This window comes from Tenrec ecaudatus, chromosome 2 (genome assembly GCF_050624435.1).
Source record: "Tenrec ecaudatus isolate mTenEca1 chromosome 2, mTenEca1.hap1, whole genome shotgun sequence".
NCBI lineage: Eukaryota > Metazoa > Chordata > Mammalia > Afrosoricida > Tenrecidae > Tenrec > Tenrec ecaudatus.
In genome coordinates, this window is record NC_134531.1 from 228222120 (window position 1) to 228241528 (window position 19409).

The following is a 19409-nucleotide window of genomic DNA, read 5'->3' on the forward strand; positions in this document are numbered from 1 at the left end:
CCCGCACAGCTTTCTCAGTGCATATGAGTATCTGCTTGATTCTCCAGCTTCACCCAGCCCAGAGAGAGGTCCTTTCCCCACCGGTCTGGATTAAAATCAACTCCCGTACTGGGACTTGAAGGGTGTGGAATTGCTTTGGAGTGAGAGCTCAGTACCGCTCGAGAAAGAATAGCAAAAGCCAAAACTCCCAATCCTTTGGATAATGGGAGGTGTTTTAGTACAGATGTCTTGGATGAAGTGATGCTCTCACTTAGTGATTTAATGATTTCTATAAAAGGAATTTAGATATATCAGTGTTAAGAAATGACATTAAGTACACTTTTAAACAGAAAAACCATTTTTTCATTTTTAGATCCAAAGTATATGGCACCCTTTGGTCTCTTATTATTATCAAGTTGATCTCTGTTCGAAGGATTACACCTGAGGACGTAAAACACCAGTATAGGAGAGAAGAAAACAGGTATAGTTTTTCTTTTTATTGTGAATTAGGTGAGAGTTTACAGAGCTAATTACCAGTCTTAGTTTGACAGTTCGTACACATTTTGTTTCGACTCATCCGTCTCAGTCCCCTCAATGTGCCTGCCTTCACTGCCTTTCCCGTGTCTCCTGTTCCACTCCTCTTCCTTTCCTAACCTTGTGTGCGCCGTTGTTGGGGGAGTGCTGCCCTTTTGATCGTAAACGGCTGTGTGTTCCAGACCACAGGGGAGATAAGGCCATCGTCTCAGAGGTCGCACCTGCCGCCGTCCAACTAGAATGCTTGGTCTTCTTTATGATTTTGAGAAAACAGCTATTCTCATCTAAAATATTTTTACTCTGTAATGTAATAAATGCTCACCTCGATCACTCATGCCCCAAAACACTAATAAATCAATGTTCCAATCATAAAAACAAACAAAAACACATAAATAAAAAACACAAGGTTTTCAAGAGCATAGCTTTAGAAAATGTAGGGATGAAATGAAAGGGAATGAGAGAAAAAATGAAGAATTTTATATTTATTTTAGATATTTAGCATGATAGGAGAGACCCCTCCCATACATTATACACAAAAATAAAGTCTACATCAAAAGCTAAATTAAAAAAAAAGCTAAATGTAAAGAACAGTTCAATAAAAGTTTAAAGAGAAATAAAAAATGTATAATCTGGGCAAAAAGAAAATCATTTTAAGCAGAGCACAAAATCCAGAATCCATAAAGGAAAGAAAGATTCTTTACTTTATAAAAATATATGGTATCTCTTTATGAAAGAGATACAGTAAACAAAGATTAAGAAACAAATGACAACATGGAGGAAACATTTGCAAATTAGCAAATATATCTGGAATATGTAATTAAAAAATCTCTAAATTGAAAAATATGTCGAATTCTCGAATGCTGCTGTAACAGAAATACGAGTCACATTTGAACTTGAACACACAGAAATGTCTTGCCTTTTTCACAGTCCTCCCCCTGAGTCTCGGAGTTTCTCACTGCAGTGACCCCCGACCCCCAGCCCCGGGTCCAAAGGACGCACACTGCTCCCAGCTCTTCTTTCTTGGTGGTAGTAAATCCCTCTCCCCCTCTCTGCTGGCTTCTCTCACCTTATCTCTTATCTTGTAGGAGATAAAAGGTGTTGCAAGCCACACCCAAGTGTTGTGGGTTGATATCCCACCATAATTCTACCTCACCCCTATAACTTCATCTCATCCTTCAGGATGGGTTGCAACTCAATGTAAAGAAAACCCAAATCCTCACAACTGGACCAATAGATAACATTGTGGTTAAATAGGAAAATGACTGAAGTGGTCAAGAATTTAATTGTGCTTGCATTCATAATCAATGCTGTTGGAAGCAGCCATCAAAAAATTAAACTGACAAGTCTGATGCATAAGGCCTTTTTAAAGTGTTGAAGGGCAAGGTTATCACTTAGAGGATGAAGGTGTGCCTGCCCCAAGCCATGGAATTTTCAATCACGCATGTGCAAAGTTGGACATTAAGGAGGAGCAGAGAATTGGTGCATTTGAGCGATGGTACTGGTAAAGAATATTGAAAGTGCCGTGGGCTGTCAGAAAACAGACAAATCTGTGAGATGCACAGCCCGAATGCTCCATGGAGACCAGAATGAGAAGACGTTGCTTTGCATCCTTCGTACATGTTATCCGGACAGACCAGCCACCAGAGGGCCATCCACCTTGGAAAACTGGAGGGACAAAGAAGGAATGAAGGCGCTTGACGATGTGGATCAGCACAGTGGCTGCAGCAGTGGGCTCCAGTGTAACAGTGACTGTGAGGACGGCGCAGGACCTGGCAGCCTTCCCTCTCGTTGTGCATAGGGTTGCCGTGAGTCAGAACCTCACAGCAACAACAACAACCTTGCGTTATTCCTCCCAGGCAGGGATTAGAATGGCTGCAGCACATCACAAAATAGAGGAAAGCCGCACAATACTAGGACCATGGCCTAGCCCAACACACATACATTAGGGCGGGCGCGGTGTGTTCAACCCATGACAGATAGTACCTTATCGATGAAATCGTCAATGTATCGGCCGAGGTAATTCAATTAAGAAATGTGAAATACTTACTTACCAGTAACGACAGACATATACATTCAAATAAGCATGTTTGATTCTCCCTTCTATCCAGCAGTGAAGAAGATTGGCAGCTTTAGGTGAAGTGCACATTTGTTTAGCTTTTTCAGAAAACACTGACGTTACCAAAACACGTTGCTCCGTGCCACCGAGTTGGGTCTGACTCCCAGAGACTCCATGTGCGCAGAGTGGAGCTGCTCCGTAGGGTGTTCAAGATCTTTCGGAGTAGGATCACCTGCGTTTCTTCTTAGGCAACTCTTTCAGTTAATGGGCACTGAACCATTTGACCCACCACAAGACTCCTGCCAACTGTGTTATTAGGACGTTCAAATCCTATGCTTTTTAAATGAGATGTCTGAGAATCTAACCGTGAGGTATTTGCACACGTGCAGGATATCTGCTGAGGACAGTCATTGTAGCATTATTTAAAAGACCAAACATTTGGGAAAGAAACTAAAGGTTCATTAAAGAGAAAGAGTTGAATTGTGAGACAGTCAGAGTATGGGTTTCTGTTCAGGAGTTGTTCCCCTTGTCACTAGCTTTACAGGACACGTGTATGGAGGGAGTGATAGGCCTTGATGTGGAGTGATCTACAAAGTATATTTTTATTAAGTGGCACATAGCAGGAAAATGTTTAGTGTGATCTCATTTACTTAAATAAAACCCAACTACTTATATTCTTCTTGTGGCACCCGGGTTCAATACTCAGTTTCTAACTAAAAGATCGTGGTTCAAAGCCGCTCTGTTACCATTGTAGCTCTCAGCCCAGGAAACCCTGGAGAGCTGTTCTACTCCATCACATGGGGTCGCTGTGACTCAGAATCGGCTCAACTGCCATCTAACAGCAGCAACATGTATATACACAGAATATCAGTGAAGAGAAGATTCGGGGAAGAGAATATCTGTAGGGCAGAATATTAAAGAGCACAATCAAGTATTGCTTGTAAACTTTATTTTAACATTTTGTGCATTAGGTGAAGGTTTAGAGAGCAGATTGGCATTTTTGCATTCAACACTTCATCCACGTTTGTTTCAACTCATTCATTGCACTCCCTTCAATGCAGTGGTTCTCAACCTTCCTAATGGCACGACCCATTACTACAGTTCCTCATGTTGTGGTGACCCCCCAACCATAAAGTTATTTTTGTCGCTACTTCATAACTGTAATTTTGCTACTATTATGAATTAGACGATCCCTGTGACCAAAGGGGTCACGACCCACAGGTTGAGAACCACTACATTAATGTAATATCACTTATTCTACTTCCTTTCTGTGTTTCCTGTTTTCATTTCTCTTTCTTTCCTAAACCCTCTGCACCATGTCCTTGGGTAAATGCTGCCCTTTTGATCTTTAAGTAGTTGATTATTCTTACAAGGAGGTGAGTTCAGTTTGAAATAAAAAAGGAGGGTTGTTGTATCTTTTTTTTTAAGGCCCCCTGTTGTGTCTTAAAGATCCCACCAGTGTCCAACTGGTGAGCCTGGTATCTTTTAGGATTTTGAGTTTTGTTCACATTTTTCCCCCACTCTACCCAGGACCTTCTATTGTGGTCCCTTTCAGAGCAGTTGGAACCGGTAGCTGGGTACCATCCAGTTCTTCTGGCTTCAGGACTGTGGAAACTGATGTTTGTGTGGCTATTAGTCCATTGGACTAGTTGTTTCAACATCATCATTATTCTCTCTTCCTTAAATGGCTGTGCACAAGCATTTAGGATCCTAGTCATTGATCACCAAAGTAGAATATAGAACATTGTCTTTGCTTGTATAATTAAAAAGGAACTTTTATACCTGAGGAAAACTTAAATATACTTATTTTTAAAAACTACAAGCATACAGGAAAAGGAAAAAGAAACTCAGTTTCATTATTCAGGACCAGCCATTGTTAATTTACTGTCATAGTTCATTTCCCCCCTTTGTATAGAGGACTTATTAGTCTTTTTGAGCAGCCTGAATGTGATGAATTTTCTAAAAAATTGCATATTTAAATAATTATGTGTTTTCTCTAAATAGGTTTTTCCCACTAACAGAGGGTAATTTGCATACCATTCAAATTCTTGGTCCATTTTTGGTGAAAGAAGAAAAGAGAAAATTCATTGCTGACTGTATACCTGCGCTTTTGTCTTGGCCGAAGACTGATCTTTACTATATCGATGGTTAGTTGCTTGATAGTAATTTTTTCATGAATTTAATATTGTCTGAGATATAAGATATCATTCTTTCTCCCCCCCCAATTATATCCAGCTTTATTAAAGACACTTTTCATAAGCAGTCATGGTATTCAGGCAGGACATGGGCACATGATTGTTAACAGTGTGCAGCCACTATAAAACCATTGAAGTCTTCATCTGGTGCTCTGAACAGGAAAAGTTTAGAGTCAGAGTTGACATTACATATTTGGCATGTGGTTTTAGCAACATTTCATGCGTGGACCCTGACTTTCAGAAAACAAAATGTACACGGCAGAATTGCCCATCTGAAGATCCAGTCTGAACCAAGGAGCCGCTGCTCTTGTGAGGGGTGGGTGCCATTAGCACGGCGTCACTGGAAAGTCCAGATCGCCCGATATGCTAACCAGTATTTAGAGGTCAGGTCTCCACATGTCTCTGGGCTTATGGGAGTCAAGTCTGTGCTGAAGGCAGAGAGGGAGAAGAGTGTGTGGAGAATGGAAAAAGAAATGTGACTTTTTCCCTCTCCCAAGCGGTGTTTGTGCCAAGGTAGCTAATGTGTGCCCACATCAGGGAATCCCTCCTCCTGGGAACTCAGAGGGAGTCTCTCAAAACCAGCAGGGCAGGTGTCTTCACATCCATCCAGCTTTGGAGACATCCCATTAGTGACGTTTGCCCCTCCCCCAAAACAACAGTGACGTCTCCTGTGTGCTTGTGCTAGCAGCACCGCTTAAAAATAGAAAAAGTGGACCAAAACTCTGCATTTCTATGAAACTTGATAAACAATTAGTATTCCAAACTACTTTTTTTCTTTTAAAAATTTTTTTCTTTTTAATCATTTCATTAGGGGCTCATACAACTCTCATCACAATCCATACGTACATCATTTGTGTAAAGCGCATTTGGACATTCCTCATCATTCTCAAAGCATTTCCTCTCTACCTAAGCCCCTGGCATCAGCTCCTCATTTTTCCCCTCCCTCCCTGCTCCCCCCTCCCTCATGAACCCTTGATAATTTATAAATTATTATTTTGTCATATCTTGCCCTGTCCGACATCTCCCTTCCCCCACTTTTCTGTTGTCCCTCCCCCAGGGAGGAGGTCACATGTAGATCCTTGTAATTGGTTCCTCCTTTCCAACCCACCCTCCTTCCACCTTTCCAGTATCGCCACTCTCACCACTGGTCCTGAAGGGATCATCTGCCCTGAATTCCCTGTGTTTCCAGTTCCTATCTGTACCAGTGTACATCCTCTGGTCTAGCCAGATTTGTAAGGTAGAATAGGGATCTTGATAGTTGGGGAGAGGGAGAGGAAGCATTTAGAAACTAAAGGAAAGTTGTGTGTCATCATTGCTACATCGCACCCTGACTGGCTCATCTCCTCCCCGAGACTCTTTTGTAAGGGGATGTCCAGTGGTCTACAAATGGGCATTGGGTCTCCACTCCGCCCTCCCCCCCCCCATTCACAATGATATGATTTTTTGTTCTGATGATGCCTGATACCTGATCCCTTTTGACACTTTATGATCACACAGGCTGGTGTGCTTCTTCCATGTGGGCTTTGTTGCTTCTGAGCTAGATGGCCACTTGTTTGCCTTTAAGACCCCAGACACTATATCTTTTAAGAGCCGGGCACCATCAGCTTTCTTCGCCACATTTGCTTATGAACCCATTTGTCTTCAGTGATCATATCAGGGAAGTGAGTACGTACACAATGATAATGATTTTTTGTTCTTTGATGCCCGATAACTGATCCCTTCAGCACCTCGTGATCATGCAGGTTGGTGTTCATCTTCCATGTGGGCTTTGTTGTGTCTGAGCTAGATGGCCACTTGTTTACCTTCAAGCCTTTAAGACTCCAGGTGCTATATCTTTTGATAGCCGGGTACCATCAGCTTTTTTAACCACATTTGCTTATGCACCCGCTTTGTCTTCAGCGATTGTGTCGGGAAGGTGAGCATCATAGAATGCCAATTTAATAGAAGAAAGTATTCTTGAATTGAGGGAGTACTTGAGTGGAGGCCCAATGTCTTTTTGCTACCTTAATACTAAACCTATAAATATAATATATGCACATAGATCTATTTCCCCATCCTTATATATAAATATATTTACATATGTACATGCCTTTATTTAGACCTCTTTAAATGCCCTTTGCCTCCTAGCTCTTTCCTCTATTTCCTTTGACTTTCCTCTTGTTCCACTCTTGTGTTCAGTCTTCATTTGGGTTTCAGTAATTCCTCTTGGTTGTATTACTCTTGATCACACCCTACCAGGCCTCCTACACCCTCCTCACTAAAGATTTGGATCACTTGTTGTTCCCTTGTCCCTGGGTTTGTTAACACCACTACCTTTTCCCTCACCTTCCCTTCTCCCATGTCCTCCAGGAACTGTCAGTCCTGTTGTTTTCACCTCCAGATTGTTCATCCAACCTATCTTATTTAGACAGACCTGTAGAAATAATAACATGCACAAAAACAAGACAGAGCAAAACCAAGCAACAATATACAACAAAACAACAACAAACTAATGACAAAACAAAACACAAGAAGAAAGAAAAGCTTGTAGTTAGTTCAAGGACTGTTTGTTGGCCTTTAGTAGTTTTTCTAGTCCAGTCTGTTGGGGCACCACGCGCAGGCCCCAGAGTCCACTTTCAGCATTCCCTGGGGACCTCGCTGCCTGTTCCCTTGCTGTTCTGTTACCCACCCTTAGTGTGTTGCCTCAGTGTGGAGAGATCACATCCGGCGCAATTCCCACACTGTGTCTCCGGTGTTGTCCCCTGTAGGGCTACGGGTCAGTGAGGGGCGTCATCTCTCATAGTGGGTCCGGCTATGTGGTCCTCTCTGTGGACTGGCTGCTCTAATTGGGGACATCATCCTCAGGGCCTGGTGGGCCAGGATGTGCTCTACTCTCTCCTCCTCCCCCTTCATTTGTTCCCGTGTTCTCTGCCCAGATATGTCCCTCTCCTGGAGCTGCAGATTCAGTGCTGTCTTTTGAAATAAATTCTTCTGGGGGAAGGAGCAGGTGTCCACGTAGTAGTTGAGTTTGGGGCCAACCCCTTAGACCTCTCCATCAAACTATTTTTATAACTATTCTAATACTGTTTTATACTCTTTTAAACTAGCATTTTATAACTATACACAGTGATTAAAAAAATGCGCACACTTCACTTGGCATCTCCAGGACCTTCAGCTTTCTGTGCCTGGTCTGTGTTGGCGTCTCCATTTTCTGCAGGGTTGCTCCCGTCCTCGCCAGCATCAGCTTTCCCCTGTTGGGCACTTTCTGACCCATCTTTTCAGGGGTCTTCTTAGGCATAGGTTCTGGTTTTGAAGAGCCAGGGCTAGCAGATAACCTTGCTGATCTCTGAGGTTCATCCTTCCCCTTGGCTTTATCTCCCTTACCCCCCCCCGCCGTAGCCTTTCTGTTGGGCATGGTGGCGGTGGTGGCAGGGTGCCTGCTTTGCATCTAGGGATGTGACCAATGCAGTTATTAAAATGAGCAACATTGCTGGAGCGTGCCGGTCATCACTGTGGCATTACAGAAATGCTGCAGTCTTCTGGGATGATTCTTTTCTTCCTAGTCCAGGGAGCCTTGACCAAAATGAAGGCCAAAGAGTTAGCGGTTTTGTTGTATTTGGCATTTTTCTGAGCACTGTTCACTCTCTCTTAGTTTATTAGCTTCAACTGAACACTGTGAGCACCTGCTGTGCATCAGTTGCGGTCATAATCTGGTAGAGAAGACAGGTGTAAAGTTCCCATGTGATTACTCATGTAGCAAAAGGATGTGTTGGAAGCAGCCATAAGGAAGACGTTTTCCACTCTGCTTTGAGGTGTCAAGAGAGTTTCTCAAAGACTTACTTCAACTGAGTCTTGGAGAATAAGTTGTATTCTATGTGGATATAGTTGGGGACAGGCATGCCCGGCACTTAAAAACACATGAGGGGGCACCTGGTTCATTCTGGCTGGCATTTCAGGTGGAAAGTTGGGATCAGGAGATGCTTGGGTGTACAAATGGAATTCTGTGAAATGCTAGACATCTTGTTAGCCTACTTTTGCAGGTTAAGGATTTGGGACTTTCGGTAGAAAGGAGCCACTGAGTCCGCATACAGAGTTAAGGGGAACGCCATATGTTGAGAGGAAGATACAGCCGAGCAGGAAGGATGAAGATAGAACAGAGACACAGATAGTTCCCACTGAGTCGATGAGCGTGGAGGCAACGCGAAAGCACAGCTAGCCCTTCCCTTGCCTGAGAGGGAGGGGCTTTCCTCCGAGACGAGGCAAGGAAGGATGTGAGGATGGCTGCAGATGCCATATAGATGCCATTGGGAACCTCGTGTGTTCTCCACTAACATTTAATTTCCTATGTAAAATCGACTGGGCTATTTTAGGAGTAGAAATTGGACTGTAGATGTTCAGATGGGTGGTGAAAATTTGAAATAATAGACGAAGACCCTTCCTACCAGCATTAACAAAATGGTCCAATGACACGGTGGACCTCCACCGTGATACAGCTGGTGGCACTGACCTTTGGCATTGACTTCACTTAACCCAGTTAGCCTGATTTTAGGTTGGAATCTGCAATTTTGGGAGAGGGATTGAGTTGTAGTGACTATGCATAGAGAAGTACTTGATGGGAATGTTATTCACACAGACTTGACTGTGTCCAGCTGCAAAGGAAGAGGACCTGAACGGAGACAAAATGTTTTTGCAATTTGACAATCAATTTTTCCCAGTCAAAGGGATGAAACAGCTAAATGAATGTGTTCGGTTGACGACCAAAACTCAGTGCTTTCTGATTTTACTCGAGTCTCTACTTTCTTTGCCACCAGGATAATCTTGCAACAAAAAACAAAGCAAAGATCCCTTCTTATTTTGGGTCCCTTTTATACCCACAAGATAATATCTGGAAGTTTTAATTTGGCATATAAGATAATTTACGATTATATTACGATTTACCTTTTCGCTTTTATTTTCTACTGCTTCCACTTGTCTGAAGTGGTCGTGAATTTTGTTGCAGACACTTGCTGTTGATTCTGATGCGTGGCAGCTCCATGTGTACAGAGTGGAACCATTGCCCACAGGGTTTTCTCCACGGTGACTTTTCAGAACAGGTTGCCAGGCCTGCCTTCCCGGGCACCTCTGGTGGCAGTTGGGCCATTCACCCTTTGTGCCCCACAGGGCCTCTCCAAATTTGTACGAGTATGGCAATATAATGTACCTTTTTATGAATTTGTGCCTTGAGAGCCATATGTGATCAAAGTGGTGTGGCTGCCTGTCTTTTGACTCAGGCCAAGAGATTGTTTGCTATATGACTCACACATTGCCCTGTTTTTTTAAGAGGAAGATTAAGTTTCATAGTCTGGTTCACCCACATTTGAAAAATTCCATTTCAGTAAGATGTCATTTTGTCGACCCTGACTGACCTCAGTGAACTAGCAAGAAGGCTTGTTTCAGATATATGAGAGAATGTTGTAGAGAGGAGGCAGTTAAGTTGAGAATTAAGGGAGAAAAAGAACCAGGGCTTTTAAAGTATGGGGATACATAGTAGCTTTTAGACACCAAAAAACCCTACTGCCACTGGGTTGATTCGGATGCGTAATGGCCTATATACAATTCCCAAGGCTGTGAATCTTTCTAGGAGCAGCAAGCCTCACCTTTCCCCGGAAGAGCGGCTGGTGAGTCTGAAACCACTGAGCTGGTGGTTAGAAGTCCAGGCTTACCTGACAGCACCACCAGGGCTCTTTTATCAGGACACAGTAGATGCTTACTCAAGGAATCTATGGATTATAGAACAGTGTGTTTTATCTTTTATTAAGTTTGTATTCGATAGCTTTGGCTGTTGTTTTTTTTTGAGAGATGGGACTGCTAACTAAGTCCTATACTTAAACCAAGATAAAAACAACATGTGTAGTATAAAGTACAGTACCATATATTAAGAAGAAAAGCAGAGAGAGGAAATCCTGTACTGTGTGAGGTGCTGGGTATAGATAGGCACTCTGCCTCGTGGAGTTTACAAACTCATTTACTAATCTTTTGTGTAAGGCGTGTGTAGGTTCTCACCCTAAGCAGTTCTCAAAGTAGAAGAGGTTTTCTGTTCGTAGTAGCATTATGTATTTATAAGTTTTTCTTTGAATTTTACTTTAGGGGGTTTTGGATATTTTGCTATTTTCAATTCTTCTCTGCAAACCAGAAACCTAGAGGATGAAGAGCTGTTACATGGTATCTTAGAAGTCATAATGTACTGGAGGGAAAACTATGAAGATGTCTTTCTCTTCAGTTGGTAGGTCGTGCTGCATAATTTCCCTTTTCGTAAGCTCCCTTCTACATGGTAAACCAAATTGTGCATCTTAATGAACAACCTTATAGAATCAATAGCATGGTAGACATTTAAGTCACTCATTTATAAGTATACAAAATAAAATAGGATACTTTCTAATTGACTGTCAGTATAACTCTTTAACTCTGATTTGTTTTGTCTTGTTTTCTTTCTTTTTTTTTGTTTTTATGATAGTGATCTGTCAGAAGAAAATCCAGAGACACTGGGTATAAACATAGAAATGATCCGGTTTCTTTCCCTGTTCCTCAAATATTGGACCTCTCCTTTGGCAGAGAATGAGTGGGATTTCATCATGTGTTCCATGCTGGCTTGGTTGGAGGTAAATTAACCTGATGCAGCATCACTTTTGTCTTGTTTTGTGCAAATCTATGTATCAGGACAGTTTTTGTGATCTTATTCTTGAAGTGATGTTTCTTTTTTTAAATCATTTTATTAGGGGCTCATACAACTCTTATCACAATACATACGTACATCAATTGTGTAAAGCACATTTGTACATTCATCGCCCTCATGATTCTCAAAACATTTGCTCTCCACCCAAGCCCCTGGCATCAGGTCCTCATTTTCCCCCTCCCACCCTGCTCCCCACTCCCTCATGAACCTTTCGTAATTTATAAATTATTATTTTGTCAAAGTGATAATAGACCCTTTGAAAATATTTACAATTCTTTTTTTAATATTTAAAATTCTTAACACAATATTTTCCTCAGCTGATATTTGATAATCATAGATGATCATTAAAATGATATGGGTTTAATAAGTATTAACATGATTGATGACCAGATCTCCTAACTGCTATTAAAATACTTTCTTCATTAGCTTATATAATATAGTATTTGCAATACAGAACTCTAGGTTTTATCTTACTATTTCATGATAATTTTGCAAAACATTTTCTTACGAAGTGGGAGGCAAAAGCTATTTATAAAGGTAAAGCTATAGGCATGTATATAGGTAAATATATTACTTTATAATGAAAGGGATAGAGACCAATGTACATATATTTATATGTTAAGTATTAAGATAGACTTTGGGCCTCTACTCAAGACCTCCCTAAACCCAAGAACATTTTATTCTAATAACCTGGAGCTCTTTGATACTTGCCTTCCCAACATGATCGTTAAAGACAAAATGTGTGCATACACAAATGTGGTGAAGAAAGTGGATGGTGCCCAGCTATCAAAAAGTCTGGGGTCTTAAAGGCTTGAAGTTAAACAAGTGGCCATCTAGCAGGGAAGCAAATAAACCCACATGGAAGAAGCACACCAGCCTGTGTGATCATGAGGTGTTGACAGGATCAGGTATCAGGTATCAAAAAATCCAAAACAAATAACTATATTGATGTGAAAGAGGGGGAATGGATTAGAGACCCAAATCTTAGGAAGGGATGTTTCATCTAGGGTGCAGTACAGCACCAACAAAACACTCATCATTCCTCTAGTTCCTTAATGCTGCCCCCCACTACCAGGACCCAGTTCGACTGTACAAATCGTACTAGACTAGAGTACACACATTGGTACCGATAAGAGCTTTTGACACAGGGAATTCAGGACAGATAAAACCCTCAGGAGCAGTAGTGGGAGTAGTGTTATCATGAGGTTAGGAGGACGGCGGGGGCATGTAGGGGAGAGGGAGAAAGGGGGCATGTGATTGGACATATAGCCCACCCCCCATAGAGATGAATAACAGAAATGTGGTTGAAGGGAGACAACGGACACTGTAAGACATGAAATAACAACCGCAATATATATTCGATCAAGGATTCACCAGGGGGTGGAAAGATGGGGGAGGGAGGGGAAAAAAGAGGAGCTGATACCAAGGGTTCAAGTAGAAAGATAATGTTTTGGAAATGTTGATGGCAACAGATGTACAAGTGTGCTTAATACAACTGAGTGATAGATTGTTAAAAAATTTGTAAGCTTTCCCCAATTAAATGATTAATAATGAAAAATATTTTGATCCTAATTGTTACTCTTACAATGTTATCGTCCAAGTAATATGAGGATAGGGCCCTTTCTTAAACAAAGATATTAAAATGTGAAGTTACTGTTACTTGACATATTCTACAACTAGTTCTGTACATTTCTGAAAGCAGTGTTTCTCTAACCATTCCCCAATGAATTCTGTACTCTTCAATTTATACCACTTCAAAACAGGGTTTGGCATCCATGAGGGACTTTTCAGTGTTAGAGTTTTAGAAACACATGCCAGGGTGGAGGAGTAAGAGCAGGACTGTAGGGTGGATGGGGAAGGGTTCTAATAGAATTCTTCCAGGACAACGCTTGCTACTCTTGCAGAATGAGCAGGTGCGTTGTGATAATGGGGGAAAAATTGCTCAGAGACACTTTCTTGGCCTTTTCCTCAGAGTGCAGTTTTCAGGTGTTTGAAAACTTCGTAAGAAGTCCCCATAGTCATCTTGTGTTGTTCAGGACAATCTATCAGGATTAGCCCAATGGGATCCGTCCCCTAACAGTTACTGTAACCTTCTGAGCTGACTTCTCCTTCTTGAAATTAACTCCAGTGGACCCTGACCCCAAGCCCCCACCAAAAACACAGCTTTGACTGGATCTTTTGACCAAAAGTGCATACTGCCACAACCCACTGATCCCAAAGACTCGCTGAAGCACATTTTGTTGGGAATAAGCCGGTGTATATGAACAGCAACCCCAGTAGCAAAAAACTTTTGGACTTCGCCTCTTATATTAATGAGAAGCAAATTCGGAGGGGGTTAATTTTCTTTTTGTGGGTTCTGAGACAGCATATCAGCTAGGGTTTGAATTTGATTCTCTGTTTTACCTACTGTGAGCTTTGACAGCTAACGGTTTTAATTTTACTTCATTTGAGCCTCAAATTTGTTATTTTAATGTGATGAACATAGTACCTAGCATGGAGGATTACTGAGGGATTAAATATTTGATTTTAAAGTGTCTGATTTGGAAATGGTAGCTGATACTATTTTCTTTAGTAATTTTAGAAGTGAAAAAGCATTTGATTTAACACAAAATAATTCTCCTGAGATTATATTCCTTAATTGCTTTTAATTTTAAAATTTGGAAGAAAAGCCACTTCTTGTGTTGGTTTGTGTTCCAATGGAGTGCCTAATGGTTTGATTTTTTTATTGTTCTTTTAGACAGCAAGCAAGAATCGTGCCTTGTATTTTGACCCTCTTGTACAACTCTTTGCCTATGTCAGCTGTGGCTTGGCCTGTGACCTCAGTGTGTATTTTGATTCCAAAAATCTGGGTACCATTGGCAAGCTTCCTGCAAATCTGATCAATGAATGGAAAGAATTTTTTTCCCAAGGCATCCACAACATGCTGTTACCTCTTTTGATGACTCTTACAGGCAAGTGAAAGGAGGATTAATAGCGAGATGCAGGGAAAAGTCTTCTTGAAAATCTCAAACCTGAAACTGGACATTTCAGTCAAACAGCACTGAGCAGTAAAGAGCCAGAGAGGAAGCTGGGCTGCTCAGAATACCACATATGGTTTGGCTTTACAGAGAAGAATTGGAAGATGGCAAGATATTCAATGACTTGAACCCCTGGCTATGGGCAAAGAGACACCTGATTGGTGGTGGTGCTCTTATATCAGTCAGGGGCAGAGCAGACTGGCAGCCCTTTGTTCATCCTAGCTTGATGCCTAGACCGTGGCCAGAGCTGTTTCATGGATGAAAAAGAAGTCACGAAACAGTTAAGATTGCTTGAAATATAGATTGGCTTCAAGTATCTTTTAGGAGTGCTGTAATATGTATCTCATTTTTATGTAATTGTATTGATTATAAATCCAGCTATACACTAACTGTTTTTTCGGATGTGTTTCTTTCTGTCACGTAGAAAGCAAAGATTCATCTGAAACATCCTTTCAGAATGCAGTGCTGAGGCCCATGTGTGAAGCATTAACATATATCTCAAAGGATCAGCTGCTGAGTCACAAACTCCCAGAGAAATTTGTTACTGGCCAAGAAACAAACATACCGGAGCATCTTCAGACTTTGCTAAATACATTGACCCCATTACTCCTTCACAAAGCTAGACCAGTACAGATTGCTGCTTATCATATGCTCTACAAGTAAGAGTTTTTCACACTGAATTAATGCTATGTTGGTCTAAAAAGCTTAGAATGTATTTAGTCCTAACTTAATTATTGAAAAAAATCAGTGAAAAAGAAAAGCAAACTTGGCCATCAACCTCAAAAACAGAGAAGCCAAAATATTTGTTCTTTTAGGTCACTCTGGTCCTTTAAAATTTTACATCTAGGTTGGACTGGCCAGTTGGTTGCATCAGAAAAAAAATCATTATAAAATAAGAAACTCATTACAGAGTAAGCATTGATCATTCTGCTCATGCTTTAGCAATGGATAATTTACTCTAGTGTTCTAATTTTTAGATTGATGCCTGAATTACCACAGTATGATCAAGATAATTTAAAGTCATATGGAGATGAGGAAGAAGAGCCTGCCCTGTAAGCTTTTTCCCTTTAATAATTTGTTTTATTAAATTTGTATAATTCACCTCACCTTGAAGCCACGAGACTACACAGTAAGTCTAAATTTAGAATATTTATTAATTCAGCAGGTAAATTCTTTTAAAGATTATCTGTAAGATGTAAATCAAATCTCAAGTTGACATAAAAAGATTATTTATACCTCTTAATTGTTCCTAAATCATATTTATAGTTTGTTAATGTTTGTTAAAACTCTCTTTAGCTACATGGTCGCCTTGGAAAGCTTGTATCAACTTTTTTTTAATCAACTTTTAAAGAAAGACTTTTACGGTTAGGTAAGCATTCCTGTAAGAGAAGACAACTTAAGTAATGGAACCAGCATATTCAGAGACGCTGAGGCATGAATGTTCACGAAGTCACCTGGAAATGTTGAGTTTAACATTTAACATATTTGTTAATTGTCAGTATCTTCCTCCTGGAAAACGTTCACTCTTTTGAATGTAGAAATTCTTATTTTTAGTTCCAACTCTTATCCACAGCACCCAGAATAGTGCTGGACATTATTATAGTCATTTGGGTTACACATTGCGTTGCTAACTACAAGTTCAGTGGTTCAAACCCACAGGCATCTCTGTGGGAGAAAGATGAAGCTGCCTGCTCTTGTGAAGCATTAAATTCTCAGAAACCCTGAAGGACAGTTGTACTTCATCCTATAAGGTTGCTACAAGGTGGAATGGACTCGGCAGTGGTTTTTGGTTTGGGAGGGTATATTGAAAGACAAAGGTAGAGTGATAGTTAAGTACGGGGTAACACAGGGCCTTACAGTGTTTAGGTGTTGGGCATTATTTGGTAGGCGATTGTGCATTATCAGCTTATCTTGGCAATCATATGAAGCATTTACGGAGTATAAAAAGACAGAAGCAGAAGTGCACACCATTCCAGAGGTTATACACCAGCACATGGAGGGCAGTGTAGAGAGACTTCAAAGTTGATATTATTTTAGGATCTAGTGACCACTTGGTATAAATTAGAGAAGGGTTGATACATGAAATGGATTTGTTGAAAAGCTATGGTCAGGAATCTCACAAGGGAGACAAGCCGCTATAAGGGAAGGGAAAGGAAGGGAAAGAAGTGAGAGTCGCAGAGAAGAGTATTTGAAGGTAGTAATTAGTGAGCCAGCTGAGTCAGTGTTGTAGAGAGAGGCCCGTGAAGGTGATTGCATTTAATGATTAAGTAATTTTCAGCTGTCATTCAAGACAGTGTTTGTCTTAGGTTCAGGAATTCAGGGAGGATAGATGTCTGATTTCATTTACACATGCTCAGAGACAGGAGAGACTGGGTAGTAACTCTGAGGAATAAACCAGAATTTATTAGTAGTGATGGAATTGGATATGGTCCTGATGCTACAGGGAGTAAAATCCAAACAAGCATTTAGTACCTTCTCCCTGTTCTGGGCTGGGTGCTGATCTTCATGACAATTGTGCAGAGCTGATATTTCTTTCATTTAATAAGTGGGGAAAACAGGCTTGGAAGAGCAGAAATTGATAAATTTGAAGGGGCTTCAAAAAGTTCAATTTATTGGGGGCTTATACAACTCATCACAATCCATATATATATGTATATATATATATATCCATTGTGTCAAGGACGTTTGTACATTTGTTGCCATCATCATTCTCAAAACACTTTGTTTCTACTTGAGCCCTTGGTATCAGCTCCTCAGAATTTTCACTATTTAAAAGTTCTGTTTTTCCACAAACTTTGGAAGTCCTCCCGTTGTAGAATTGGGTTGTGGACTCCAGCTTCCCAAATTAGCAGAGCTCACGTTGTTCCCCTGCATCACAAAGGAAAAGGCAAGAGGAATTGAGGGGAGGTCAAAGACATCATCTGATAAACTGCTTGTGGCTTTCCTGATAGATGGTTAATCTAAGAGCCATCAGAGGACAGTATGGGTCTGGGGAACTTGGAATGGCAGGATAAAAGAGTTCAAGTTTTGTTTGTTTGCTTGAGCAAGAGTGACAGGATCTCAGTTATTACAAAACTTATTCCACCGGAAAGGTCTTTAAGGAGGGAGCAAGGAATAGAAAAAACTGGAAAAGAGAAGACGACCAGTGAGGAGACTTTATGTCAGTGGATCCCACAGGAAGTAATGCAGGTGGGATCCACAATAACCTAGCAATGGGAATGGTAAGAGTTATGCCTTCTAGTCAAGAATCGGCTCTAAACCCTTACAGTCGGGATTCAAACATGTGCATCATTCCACAAATTTCTTGTGCATTAACGTTTTTGCCAACTGTGCAAGTCCATCCCCACTCCCCCATTATTTTTCTATACGTACCAGGTGAGGATTTTTTATTTACTTGTTAATTTCTACTTGTTTCTGATCATATGGAAACCACTTAAGTTAGGTGTTTTCAGTAAATTAATAGGAACAAACATACTATTTTGATCGTTCATTTTCTGATTACTGAAAACTCATTGCCATCGAGTCATTGCTGACTATTAGCGACCCCCTGTGGGTTTTCTAGACTGTAATTGTTTTTTTTGGAGTAGAAAGCCCAATCTTTCTTCCCTCAGAGCTGCAATGGTTTTGAAATGCTGACCTTGTGGATCATAGCCCAACATGTAATTGTTATTACTTAATTTTGATTACTGAAGCAACACATTACCCATAACTTCACTATGACCCTAAGCCAAATGGACCTGCTGCATTGAATCCATGGTGACTCATAGTGACTCTACATAGGGTTTTTGAGACTGTAAATCTTTACAGAAGCAGATTGCCTCTTCTTCCTGTGGAAAAACGGATGGATTTAAACTAGCCACTTTCGGGTTAGTAGTCGAACGCTTACCCAGCAGACTCCTTTACCTTGATGATGACGCATCCCTTTATTAGGCAGTTCTGATTGAAAGTAATAGTTATGAACTATTTTTATACACATAAGCAGGAGATTACTTGTAATATGGGAGGAAGGATAAATAAGGTTAAAATCCACTCTAGAATCTCACAAGACATGCATGGGAATGCTATACCAAACTGTCCTTACTTAATTTCGGCATTTCCATACATTGTATGTGTGTGTTGGCCACATTATTTGCAACAACAACAAAAATATGGTAACTGCCCATCTTGATTTTTCGCTATCAACATCATTGTGAGGACCAATGAAATAGGACAATTACAGAAACAAAGTCGGTTACTAATAGACTGGAAGGGGATGTAGTGTGGCTGAGTACGTTTCCTGCGAAGTGGCTCTAGGCAGCATCCACAGAGGGTGGACAAAGAAACTGAGATGGACTACAGGTGGAGATGCTTGGTATTGGATTGAAGAAGTAGTTGCATTGATTTACTTTTGGATGTTAATGATCATTAAAGTGTTTTGGATGTTAATGATCATTAAAATTTAATGATCATTAAATGTTTTGGCTAGGAAGTTAAATTAATTTTTAATGATTGTTCTACATGAATCATAGTGTCAGTTTGCATTGAAAGGGCATATACAAAAGGTAAACCTTTTGAAATTTTCATAAAGTTAGTGAGTACACAGAAGCCCGAACTCATTGCCATTGAGTTGATTTTGATTACTAGTGACTATATAACACAGTGGAACAGCGCTTTAGTGTTTCTGAGAGTCGGTCTTTATGGTGGCAAGACAAGCTCAACTCTCGTCCAGGGAGGCAGGTGGATTTGAACGGCTGATGGCTTTGTGGTTTGCAGCCCAGTGGTTAGCCTATAATTAATATAGTAGTTTAATAAACAAAATTCACTTACATTATCTCAAATCAATGATTTTATAGTCTCTGATCAAAGCATGCAATGCTTTTCTGCGTATATTCATTCTGATTAATCATGAGGATTCTGACATCTGGTTACTGTATATTGCTAAGTAAGTAAATTATAAA

At 40.6% G+C, this 19409-nt stretch overlaps 1 protein-coding gene and 1 non-coding gene across 2 annotated transcripts in view; both read left to right on the forward strand.

The window, feature by feature from the left end:
• Positions 1-19409, forward strand: part of LTN1 (listerin E3 ubiquitin protein ligase 1) — an 81186-nt gene that overhangs the window by 43091 nt on the left and 18686 nt on the right. Inside the window, exons 18-24 of the mRNA XM_075542388.1 lie at positions 353-460; positions 4574-4716; positions 10870-11005; positions 11237-11381; positions 14193-14410; positions 14901-15131; positions 15450-15524. Of these exons, the coding sequence (XP_075398503.1) occupies positions 353-460; positions 4574-4716; positions 10870-11005; positions 11237-11381; positions 14193-14410; positions 14901-15131; positions 15450-15524 (1056 nt within the window). The remainder of the gene's footprint in view (positions 1-352; positions 461-4573; positions 4717-10869; positions 11006-11236; positions 11382-14192; positions 14411-14900; positions 15132-15449; positions 15525-19409) is intronic.
• On the forward strand, positions 14600-14738 carry LOC142441645 (small nucleolar RNA SNORA48). Its single transcript, XR_012783006.1, has one exon. It is a non-coding gene; the product is annotated as a small nucleolar RNA SNORA48 (small nucleolar RNA).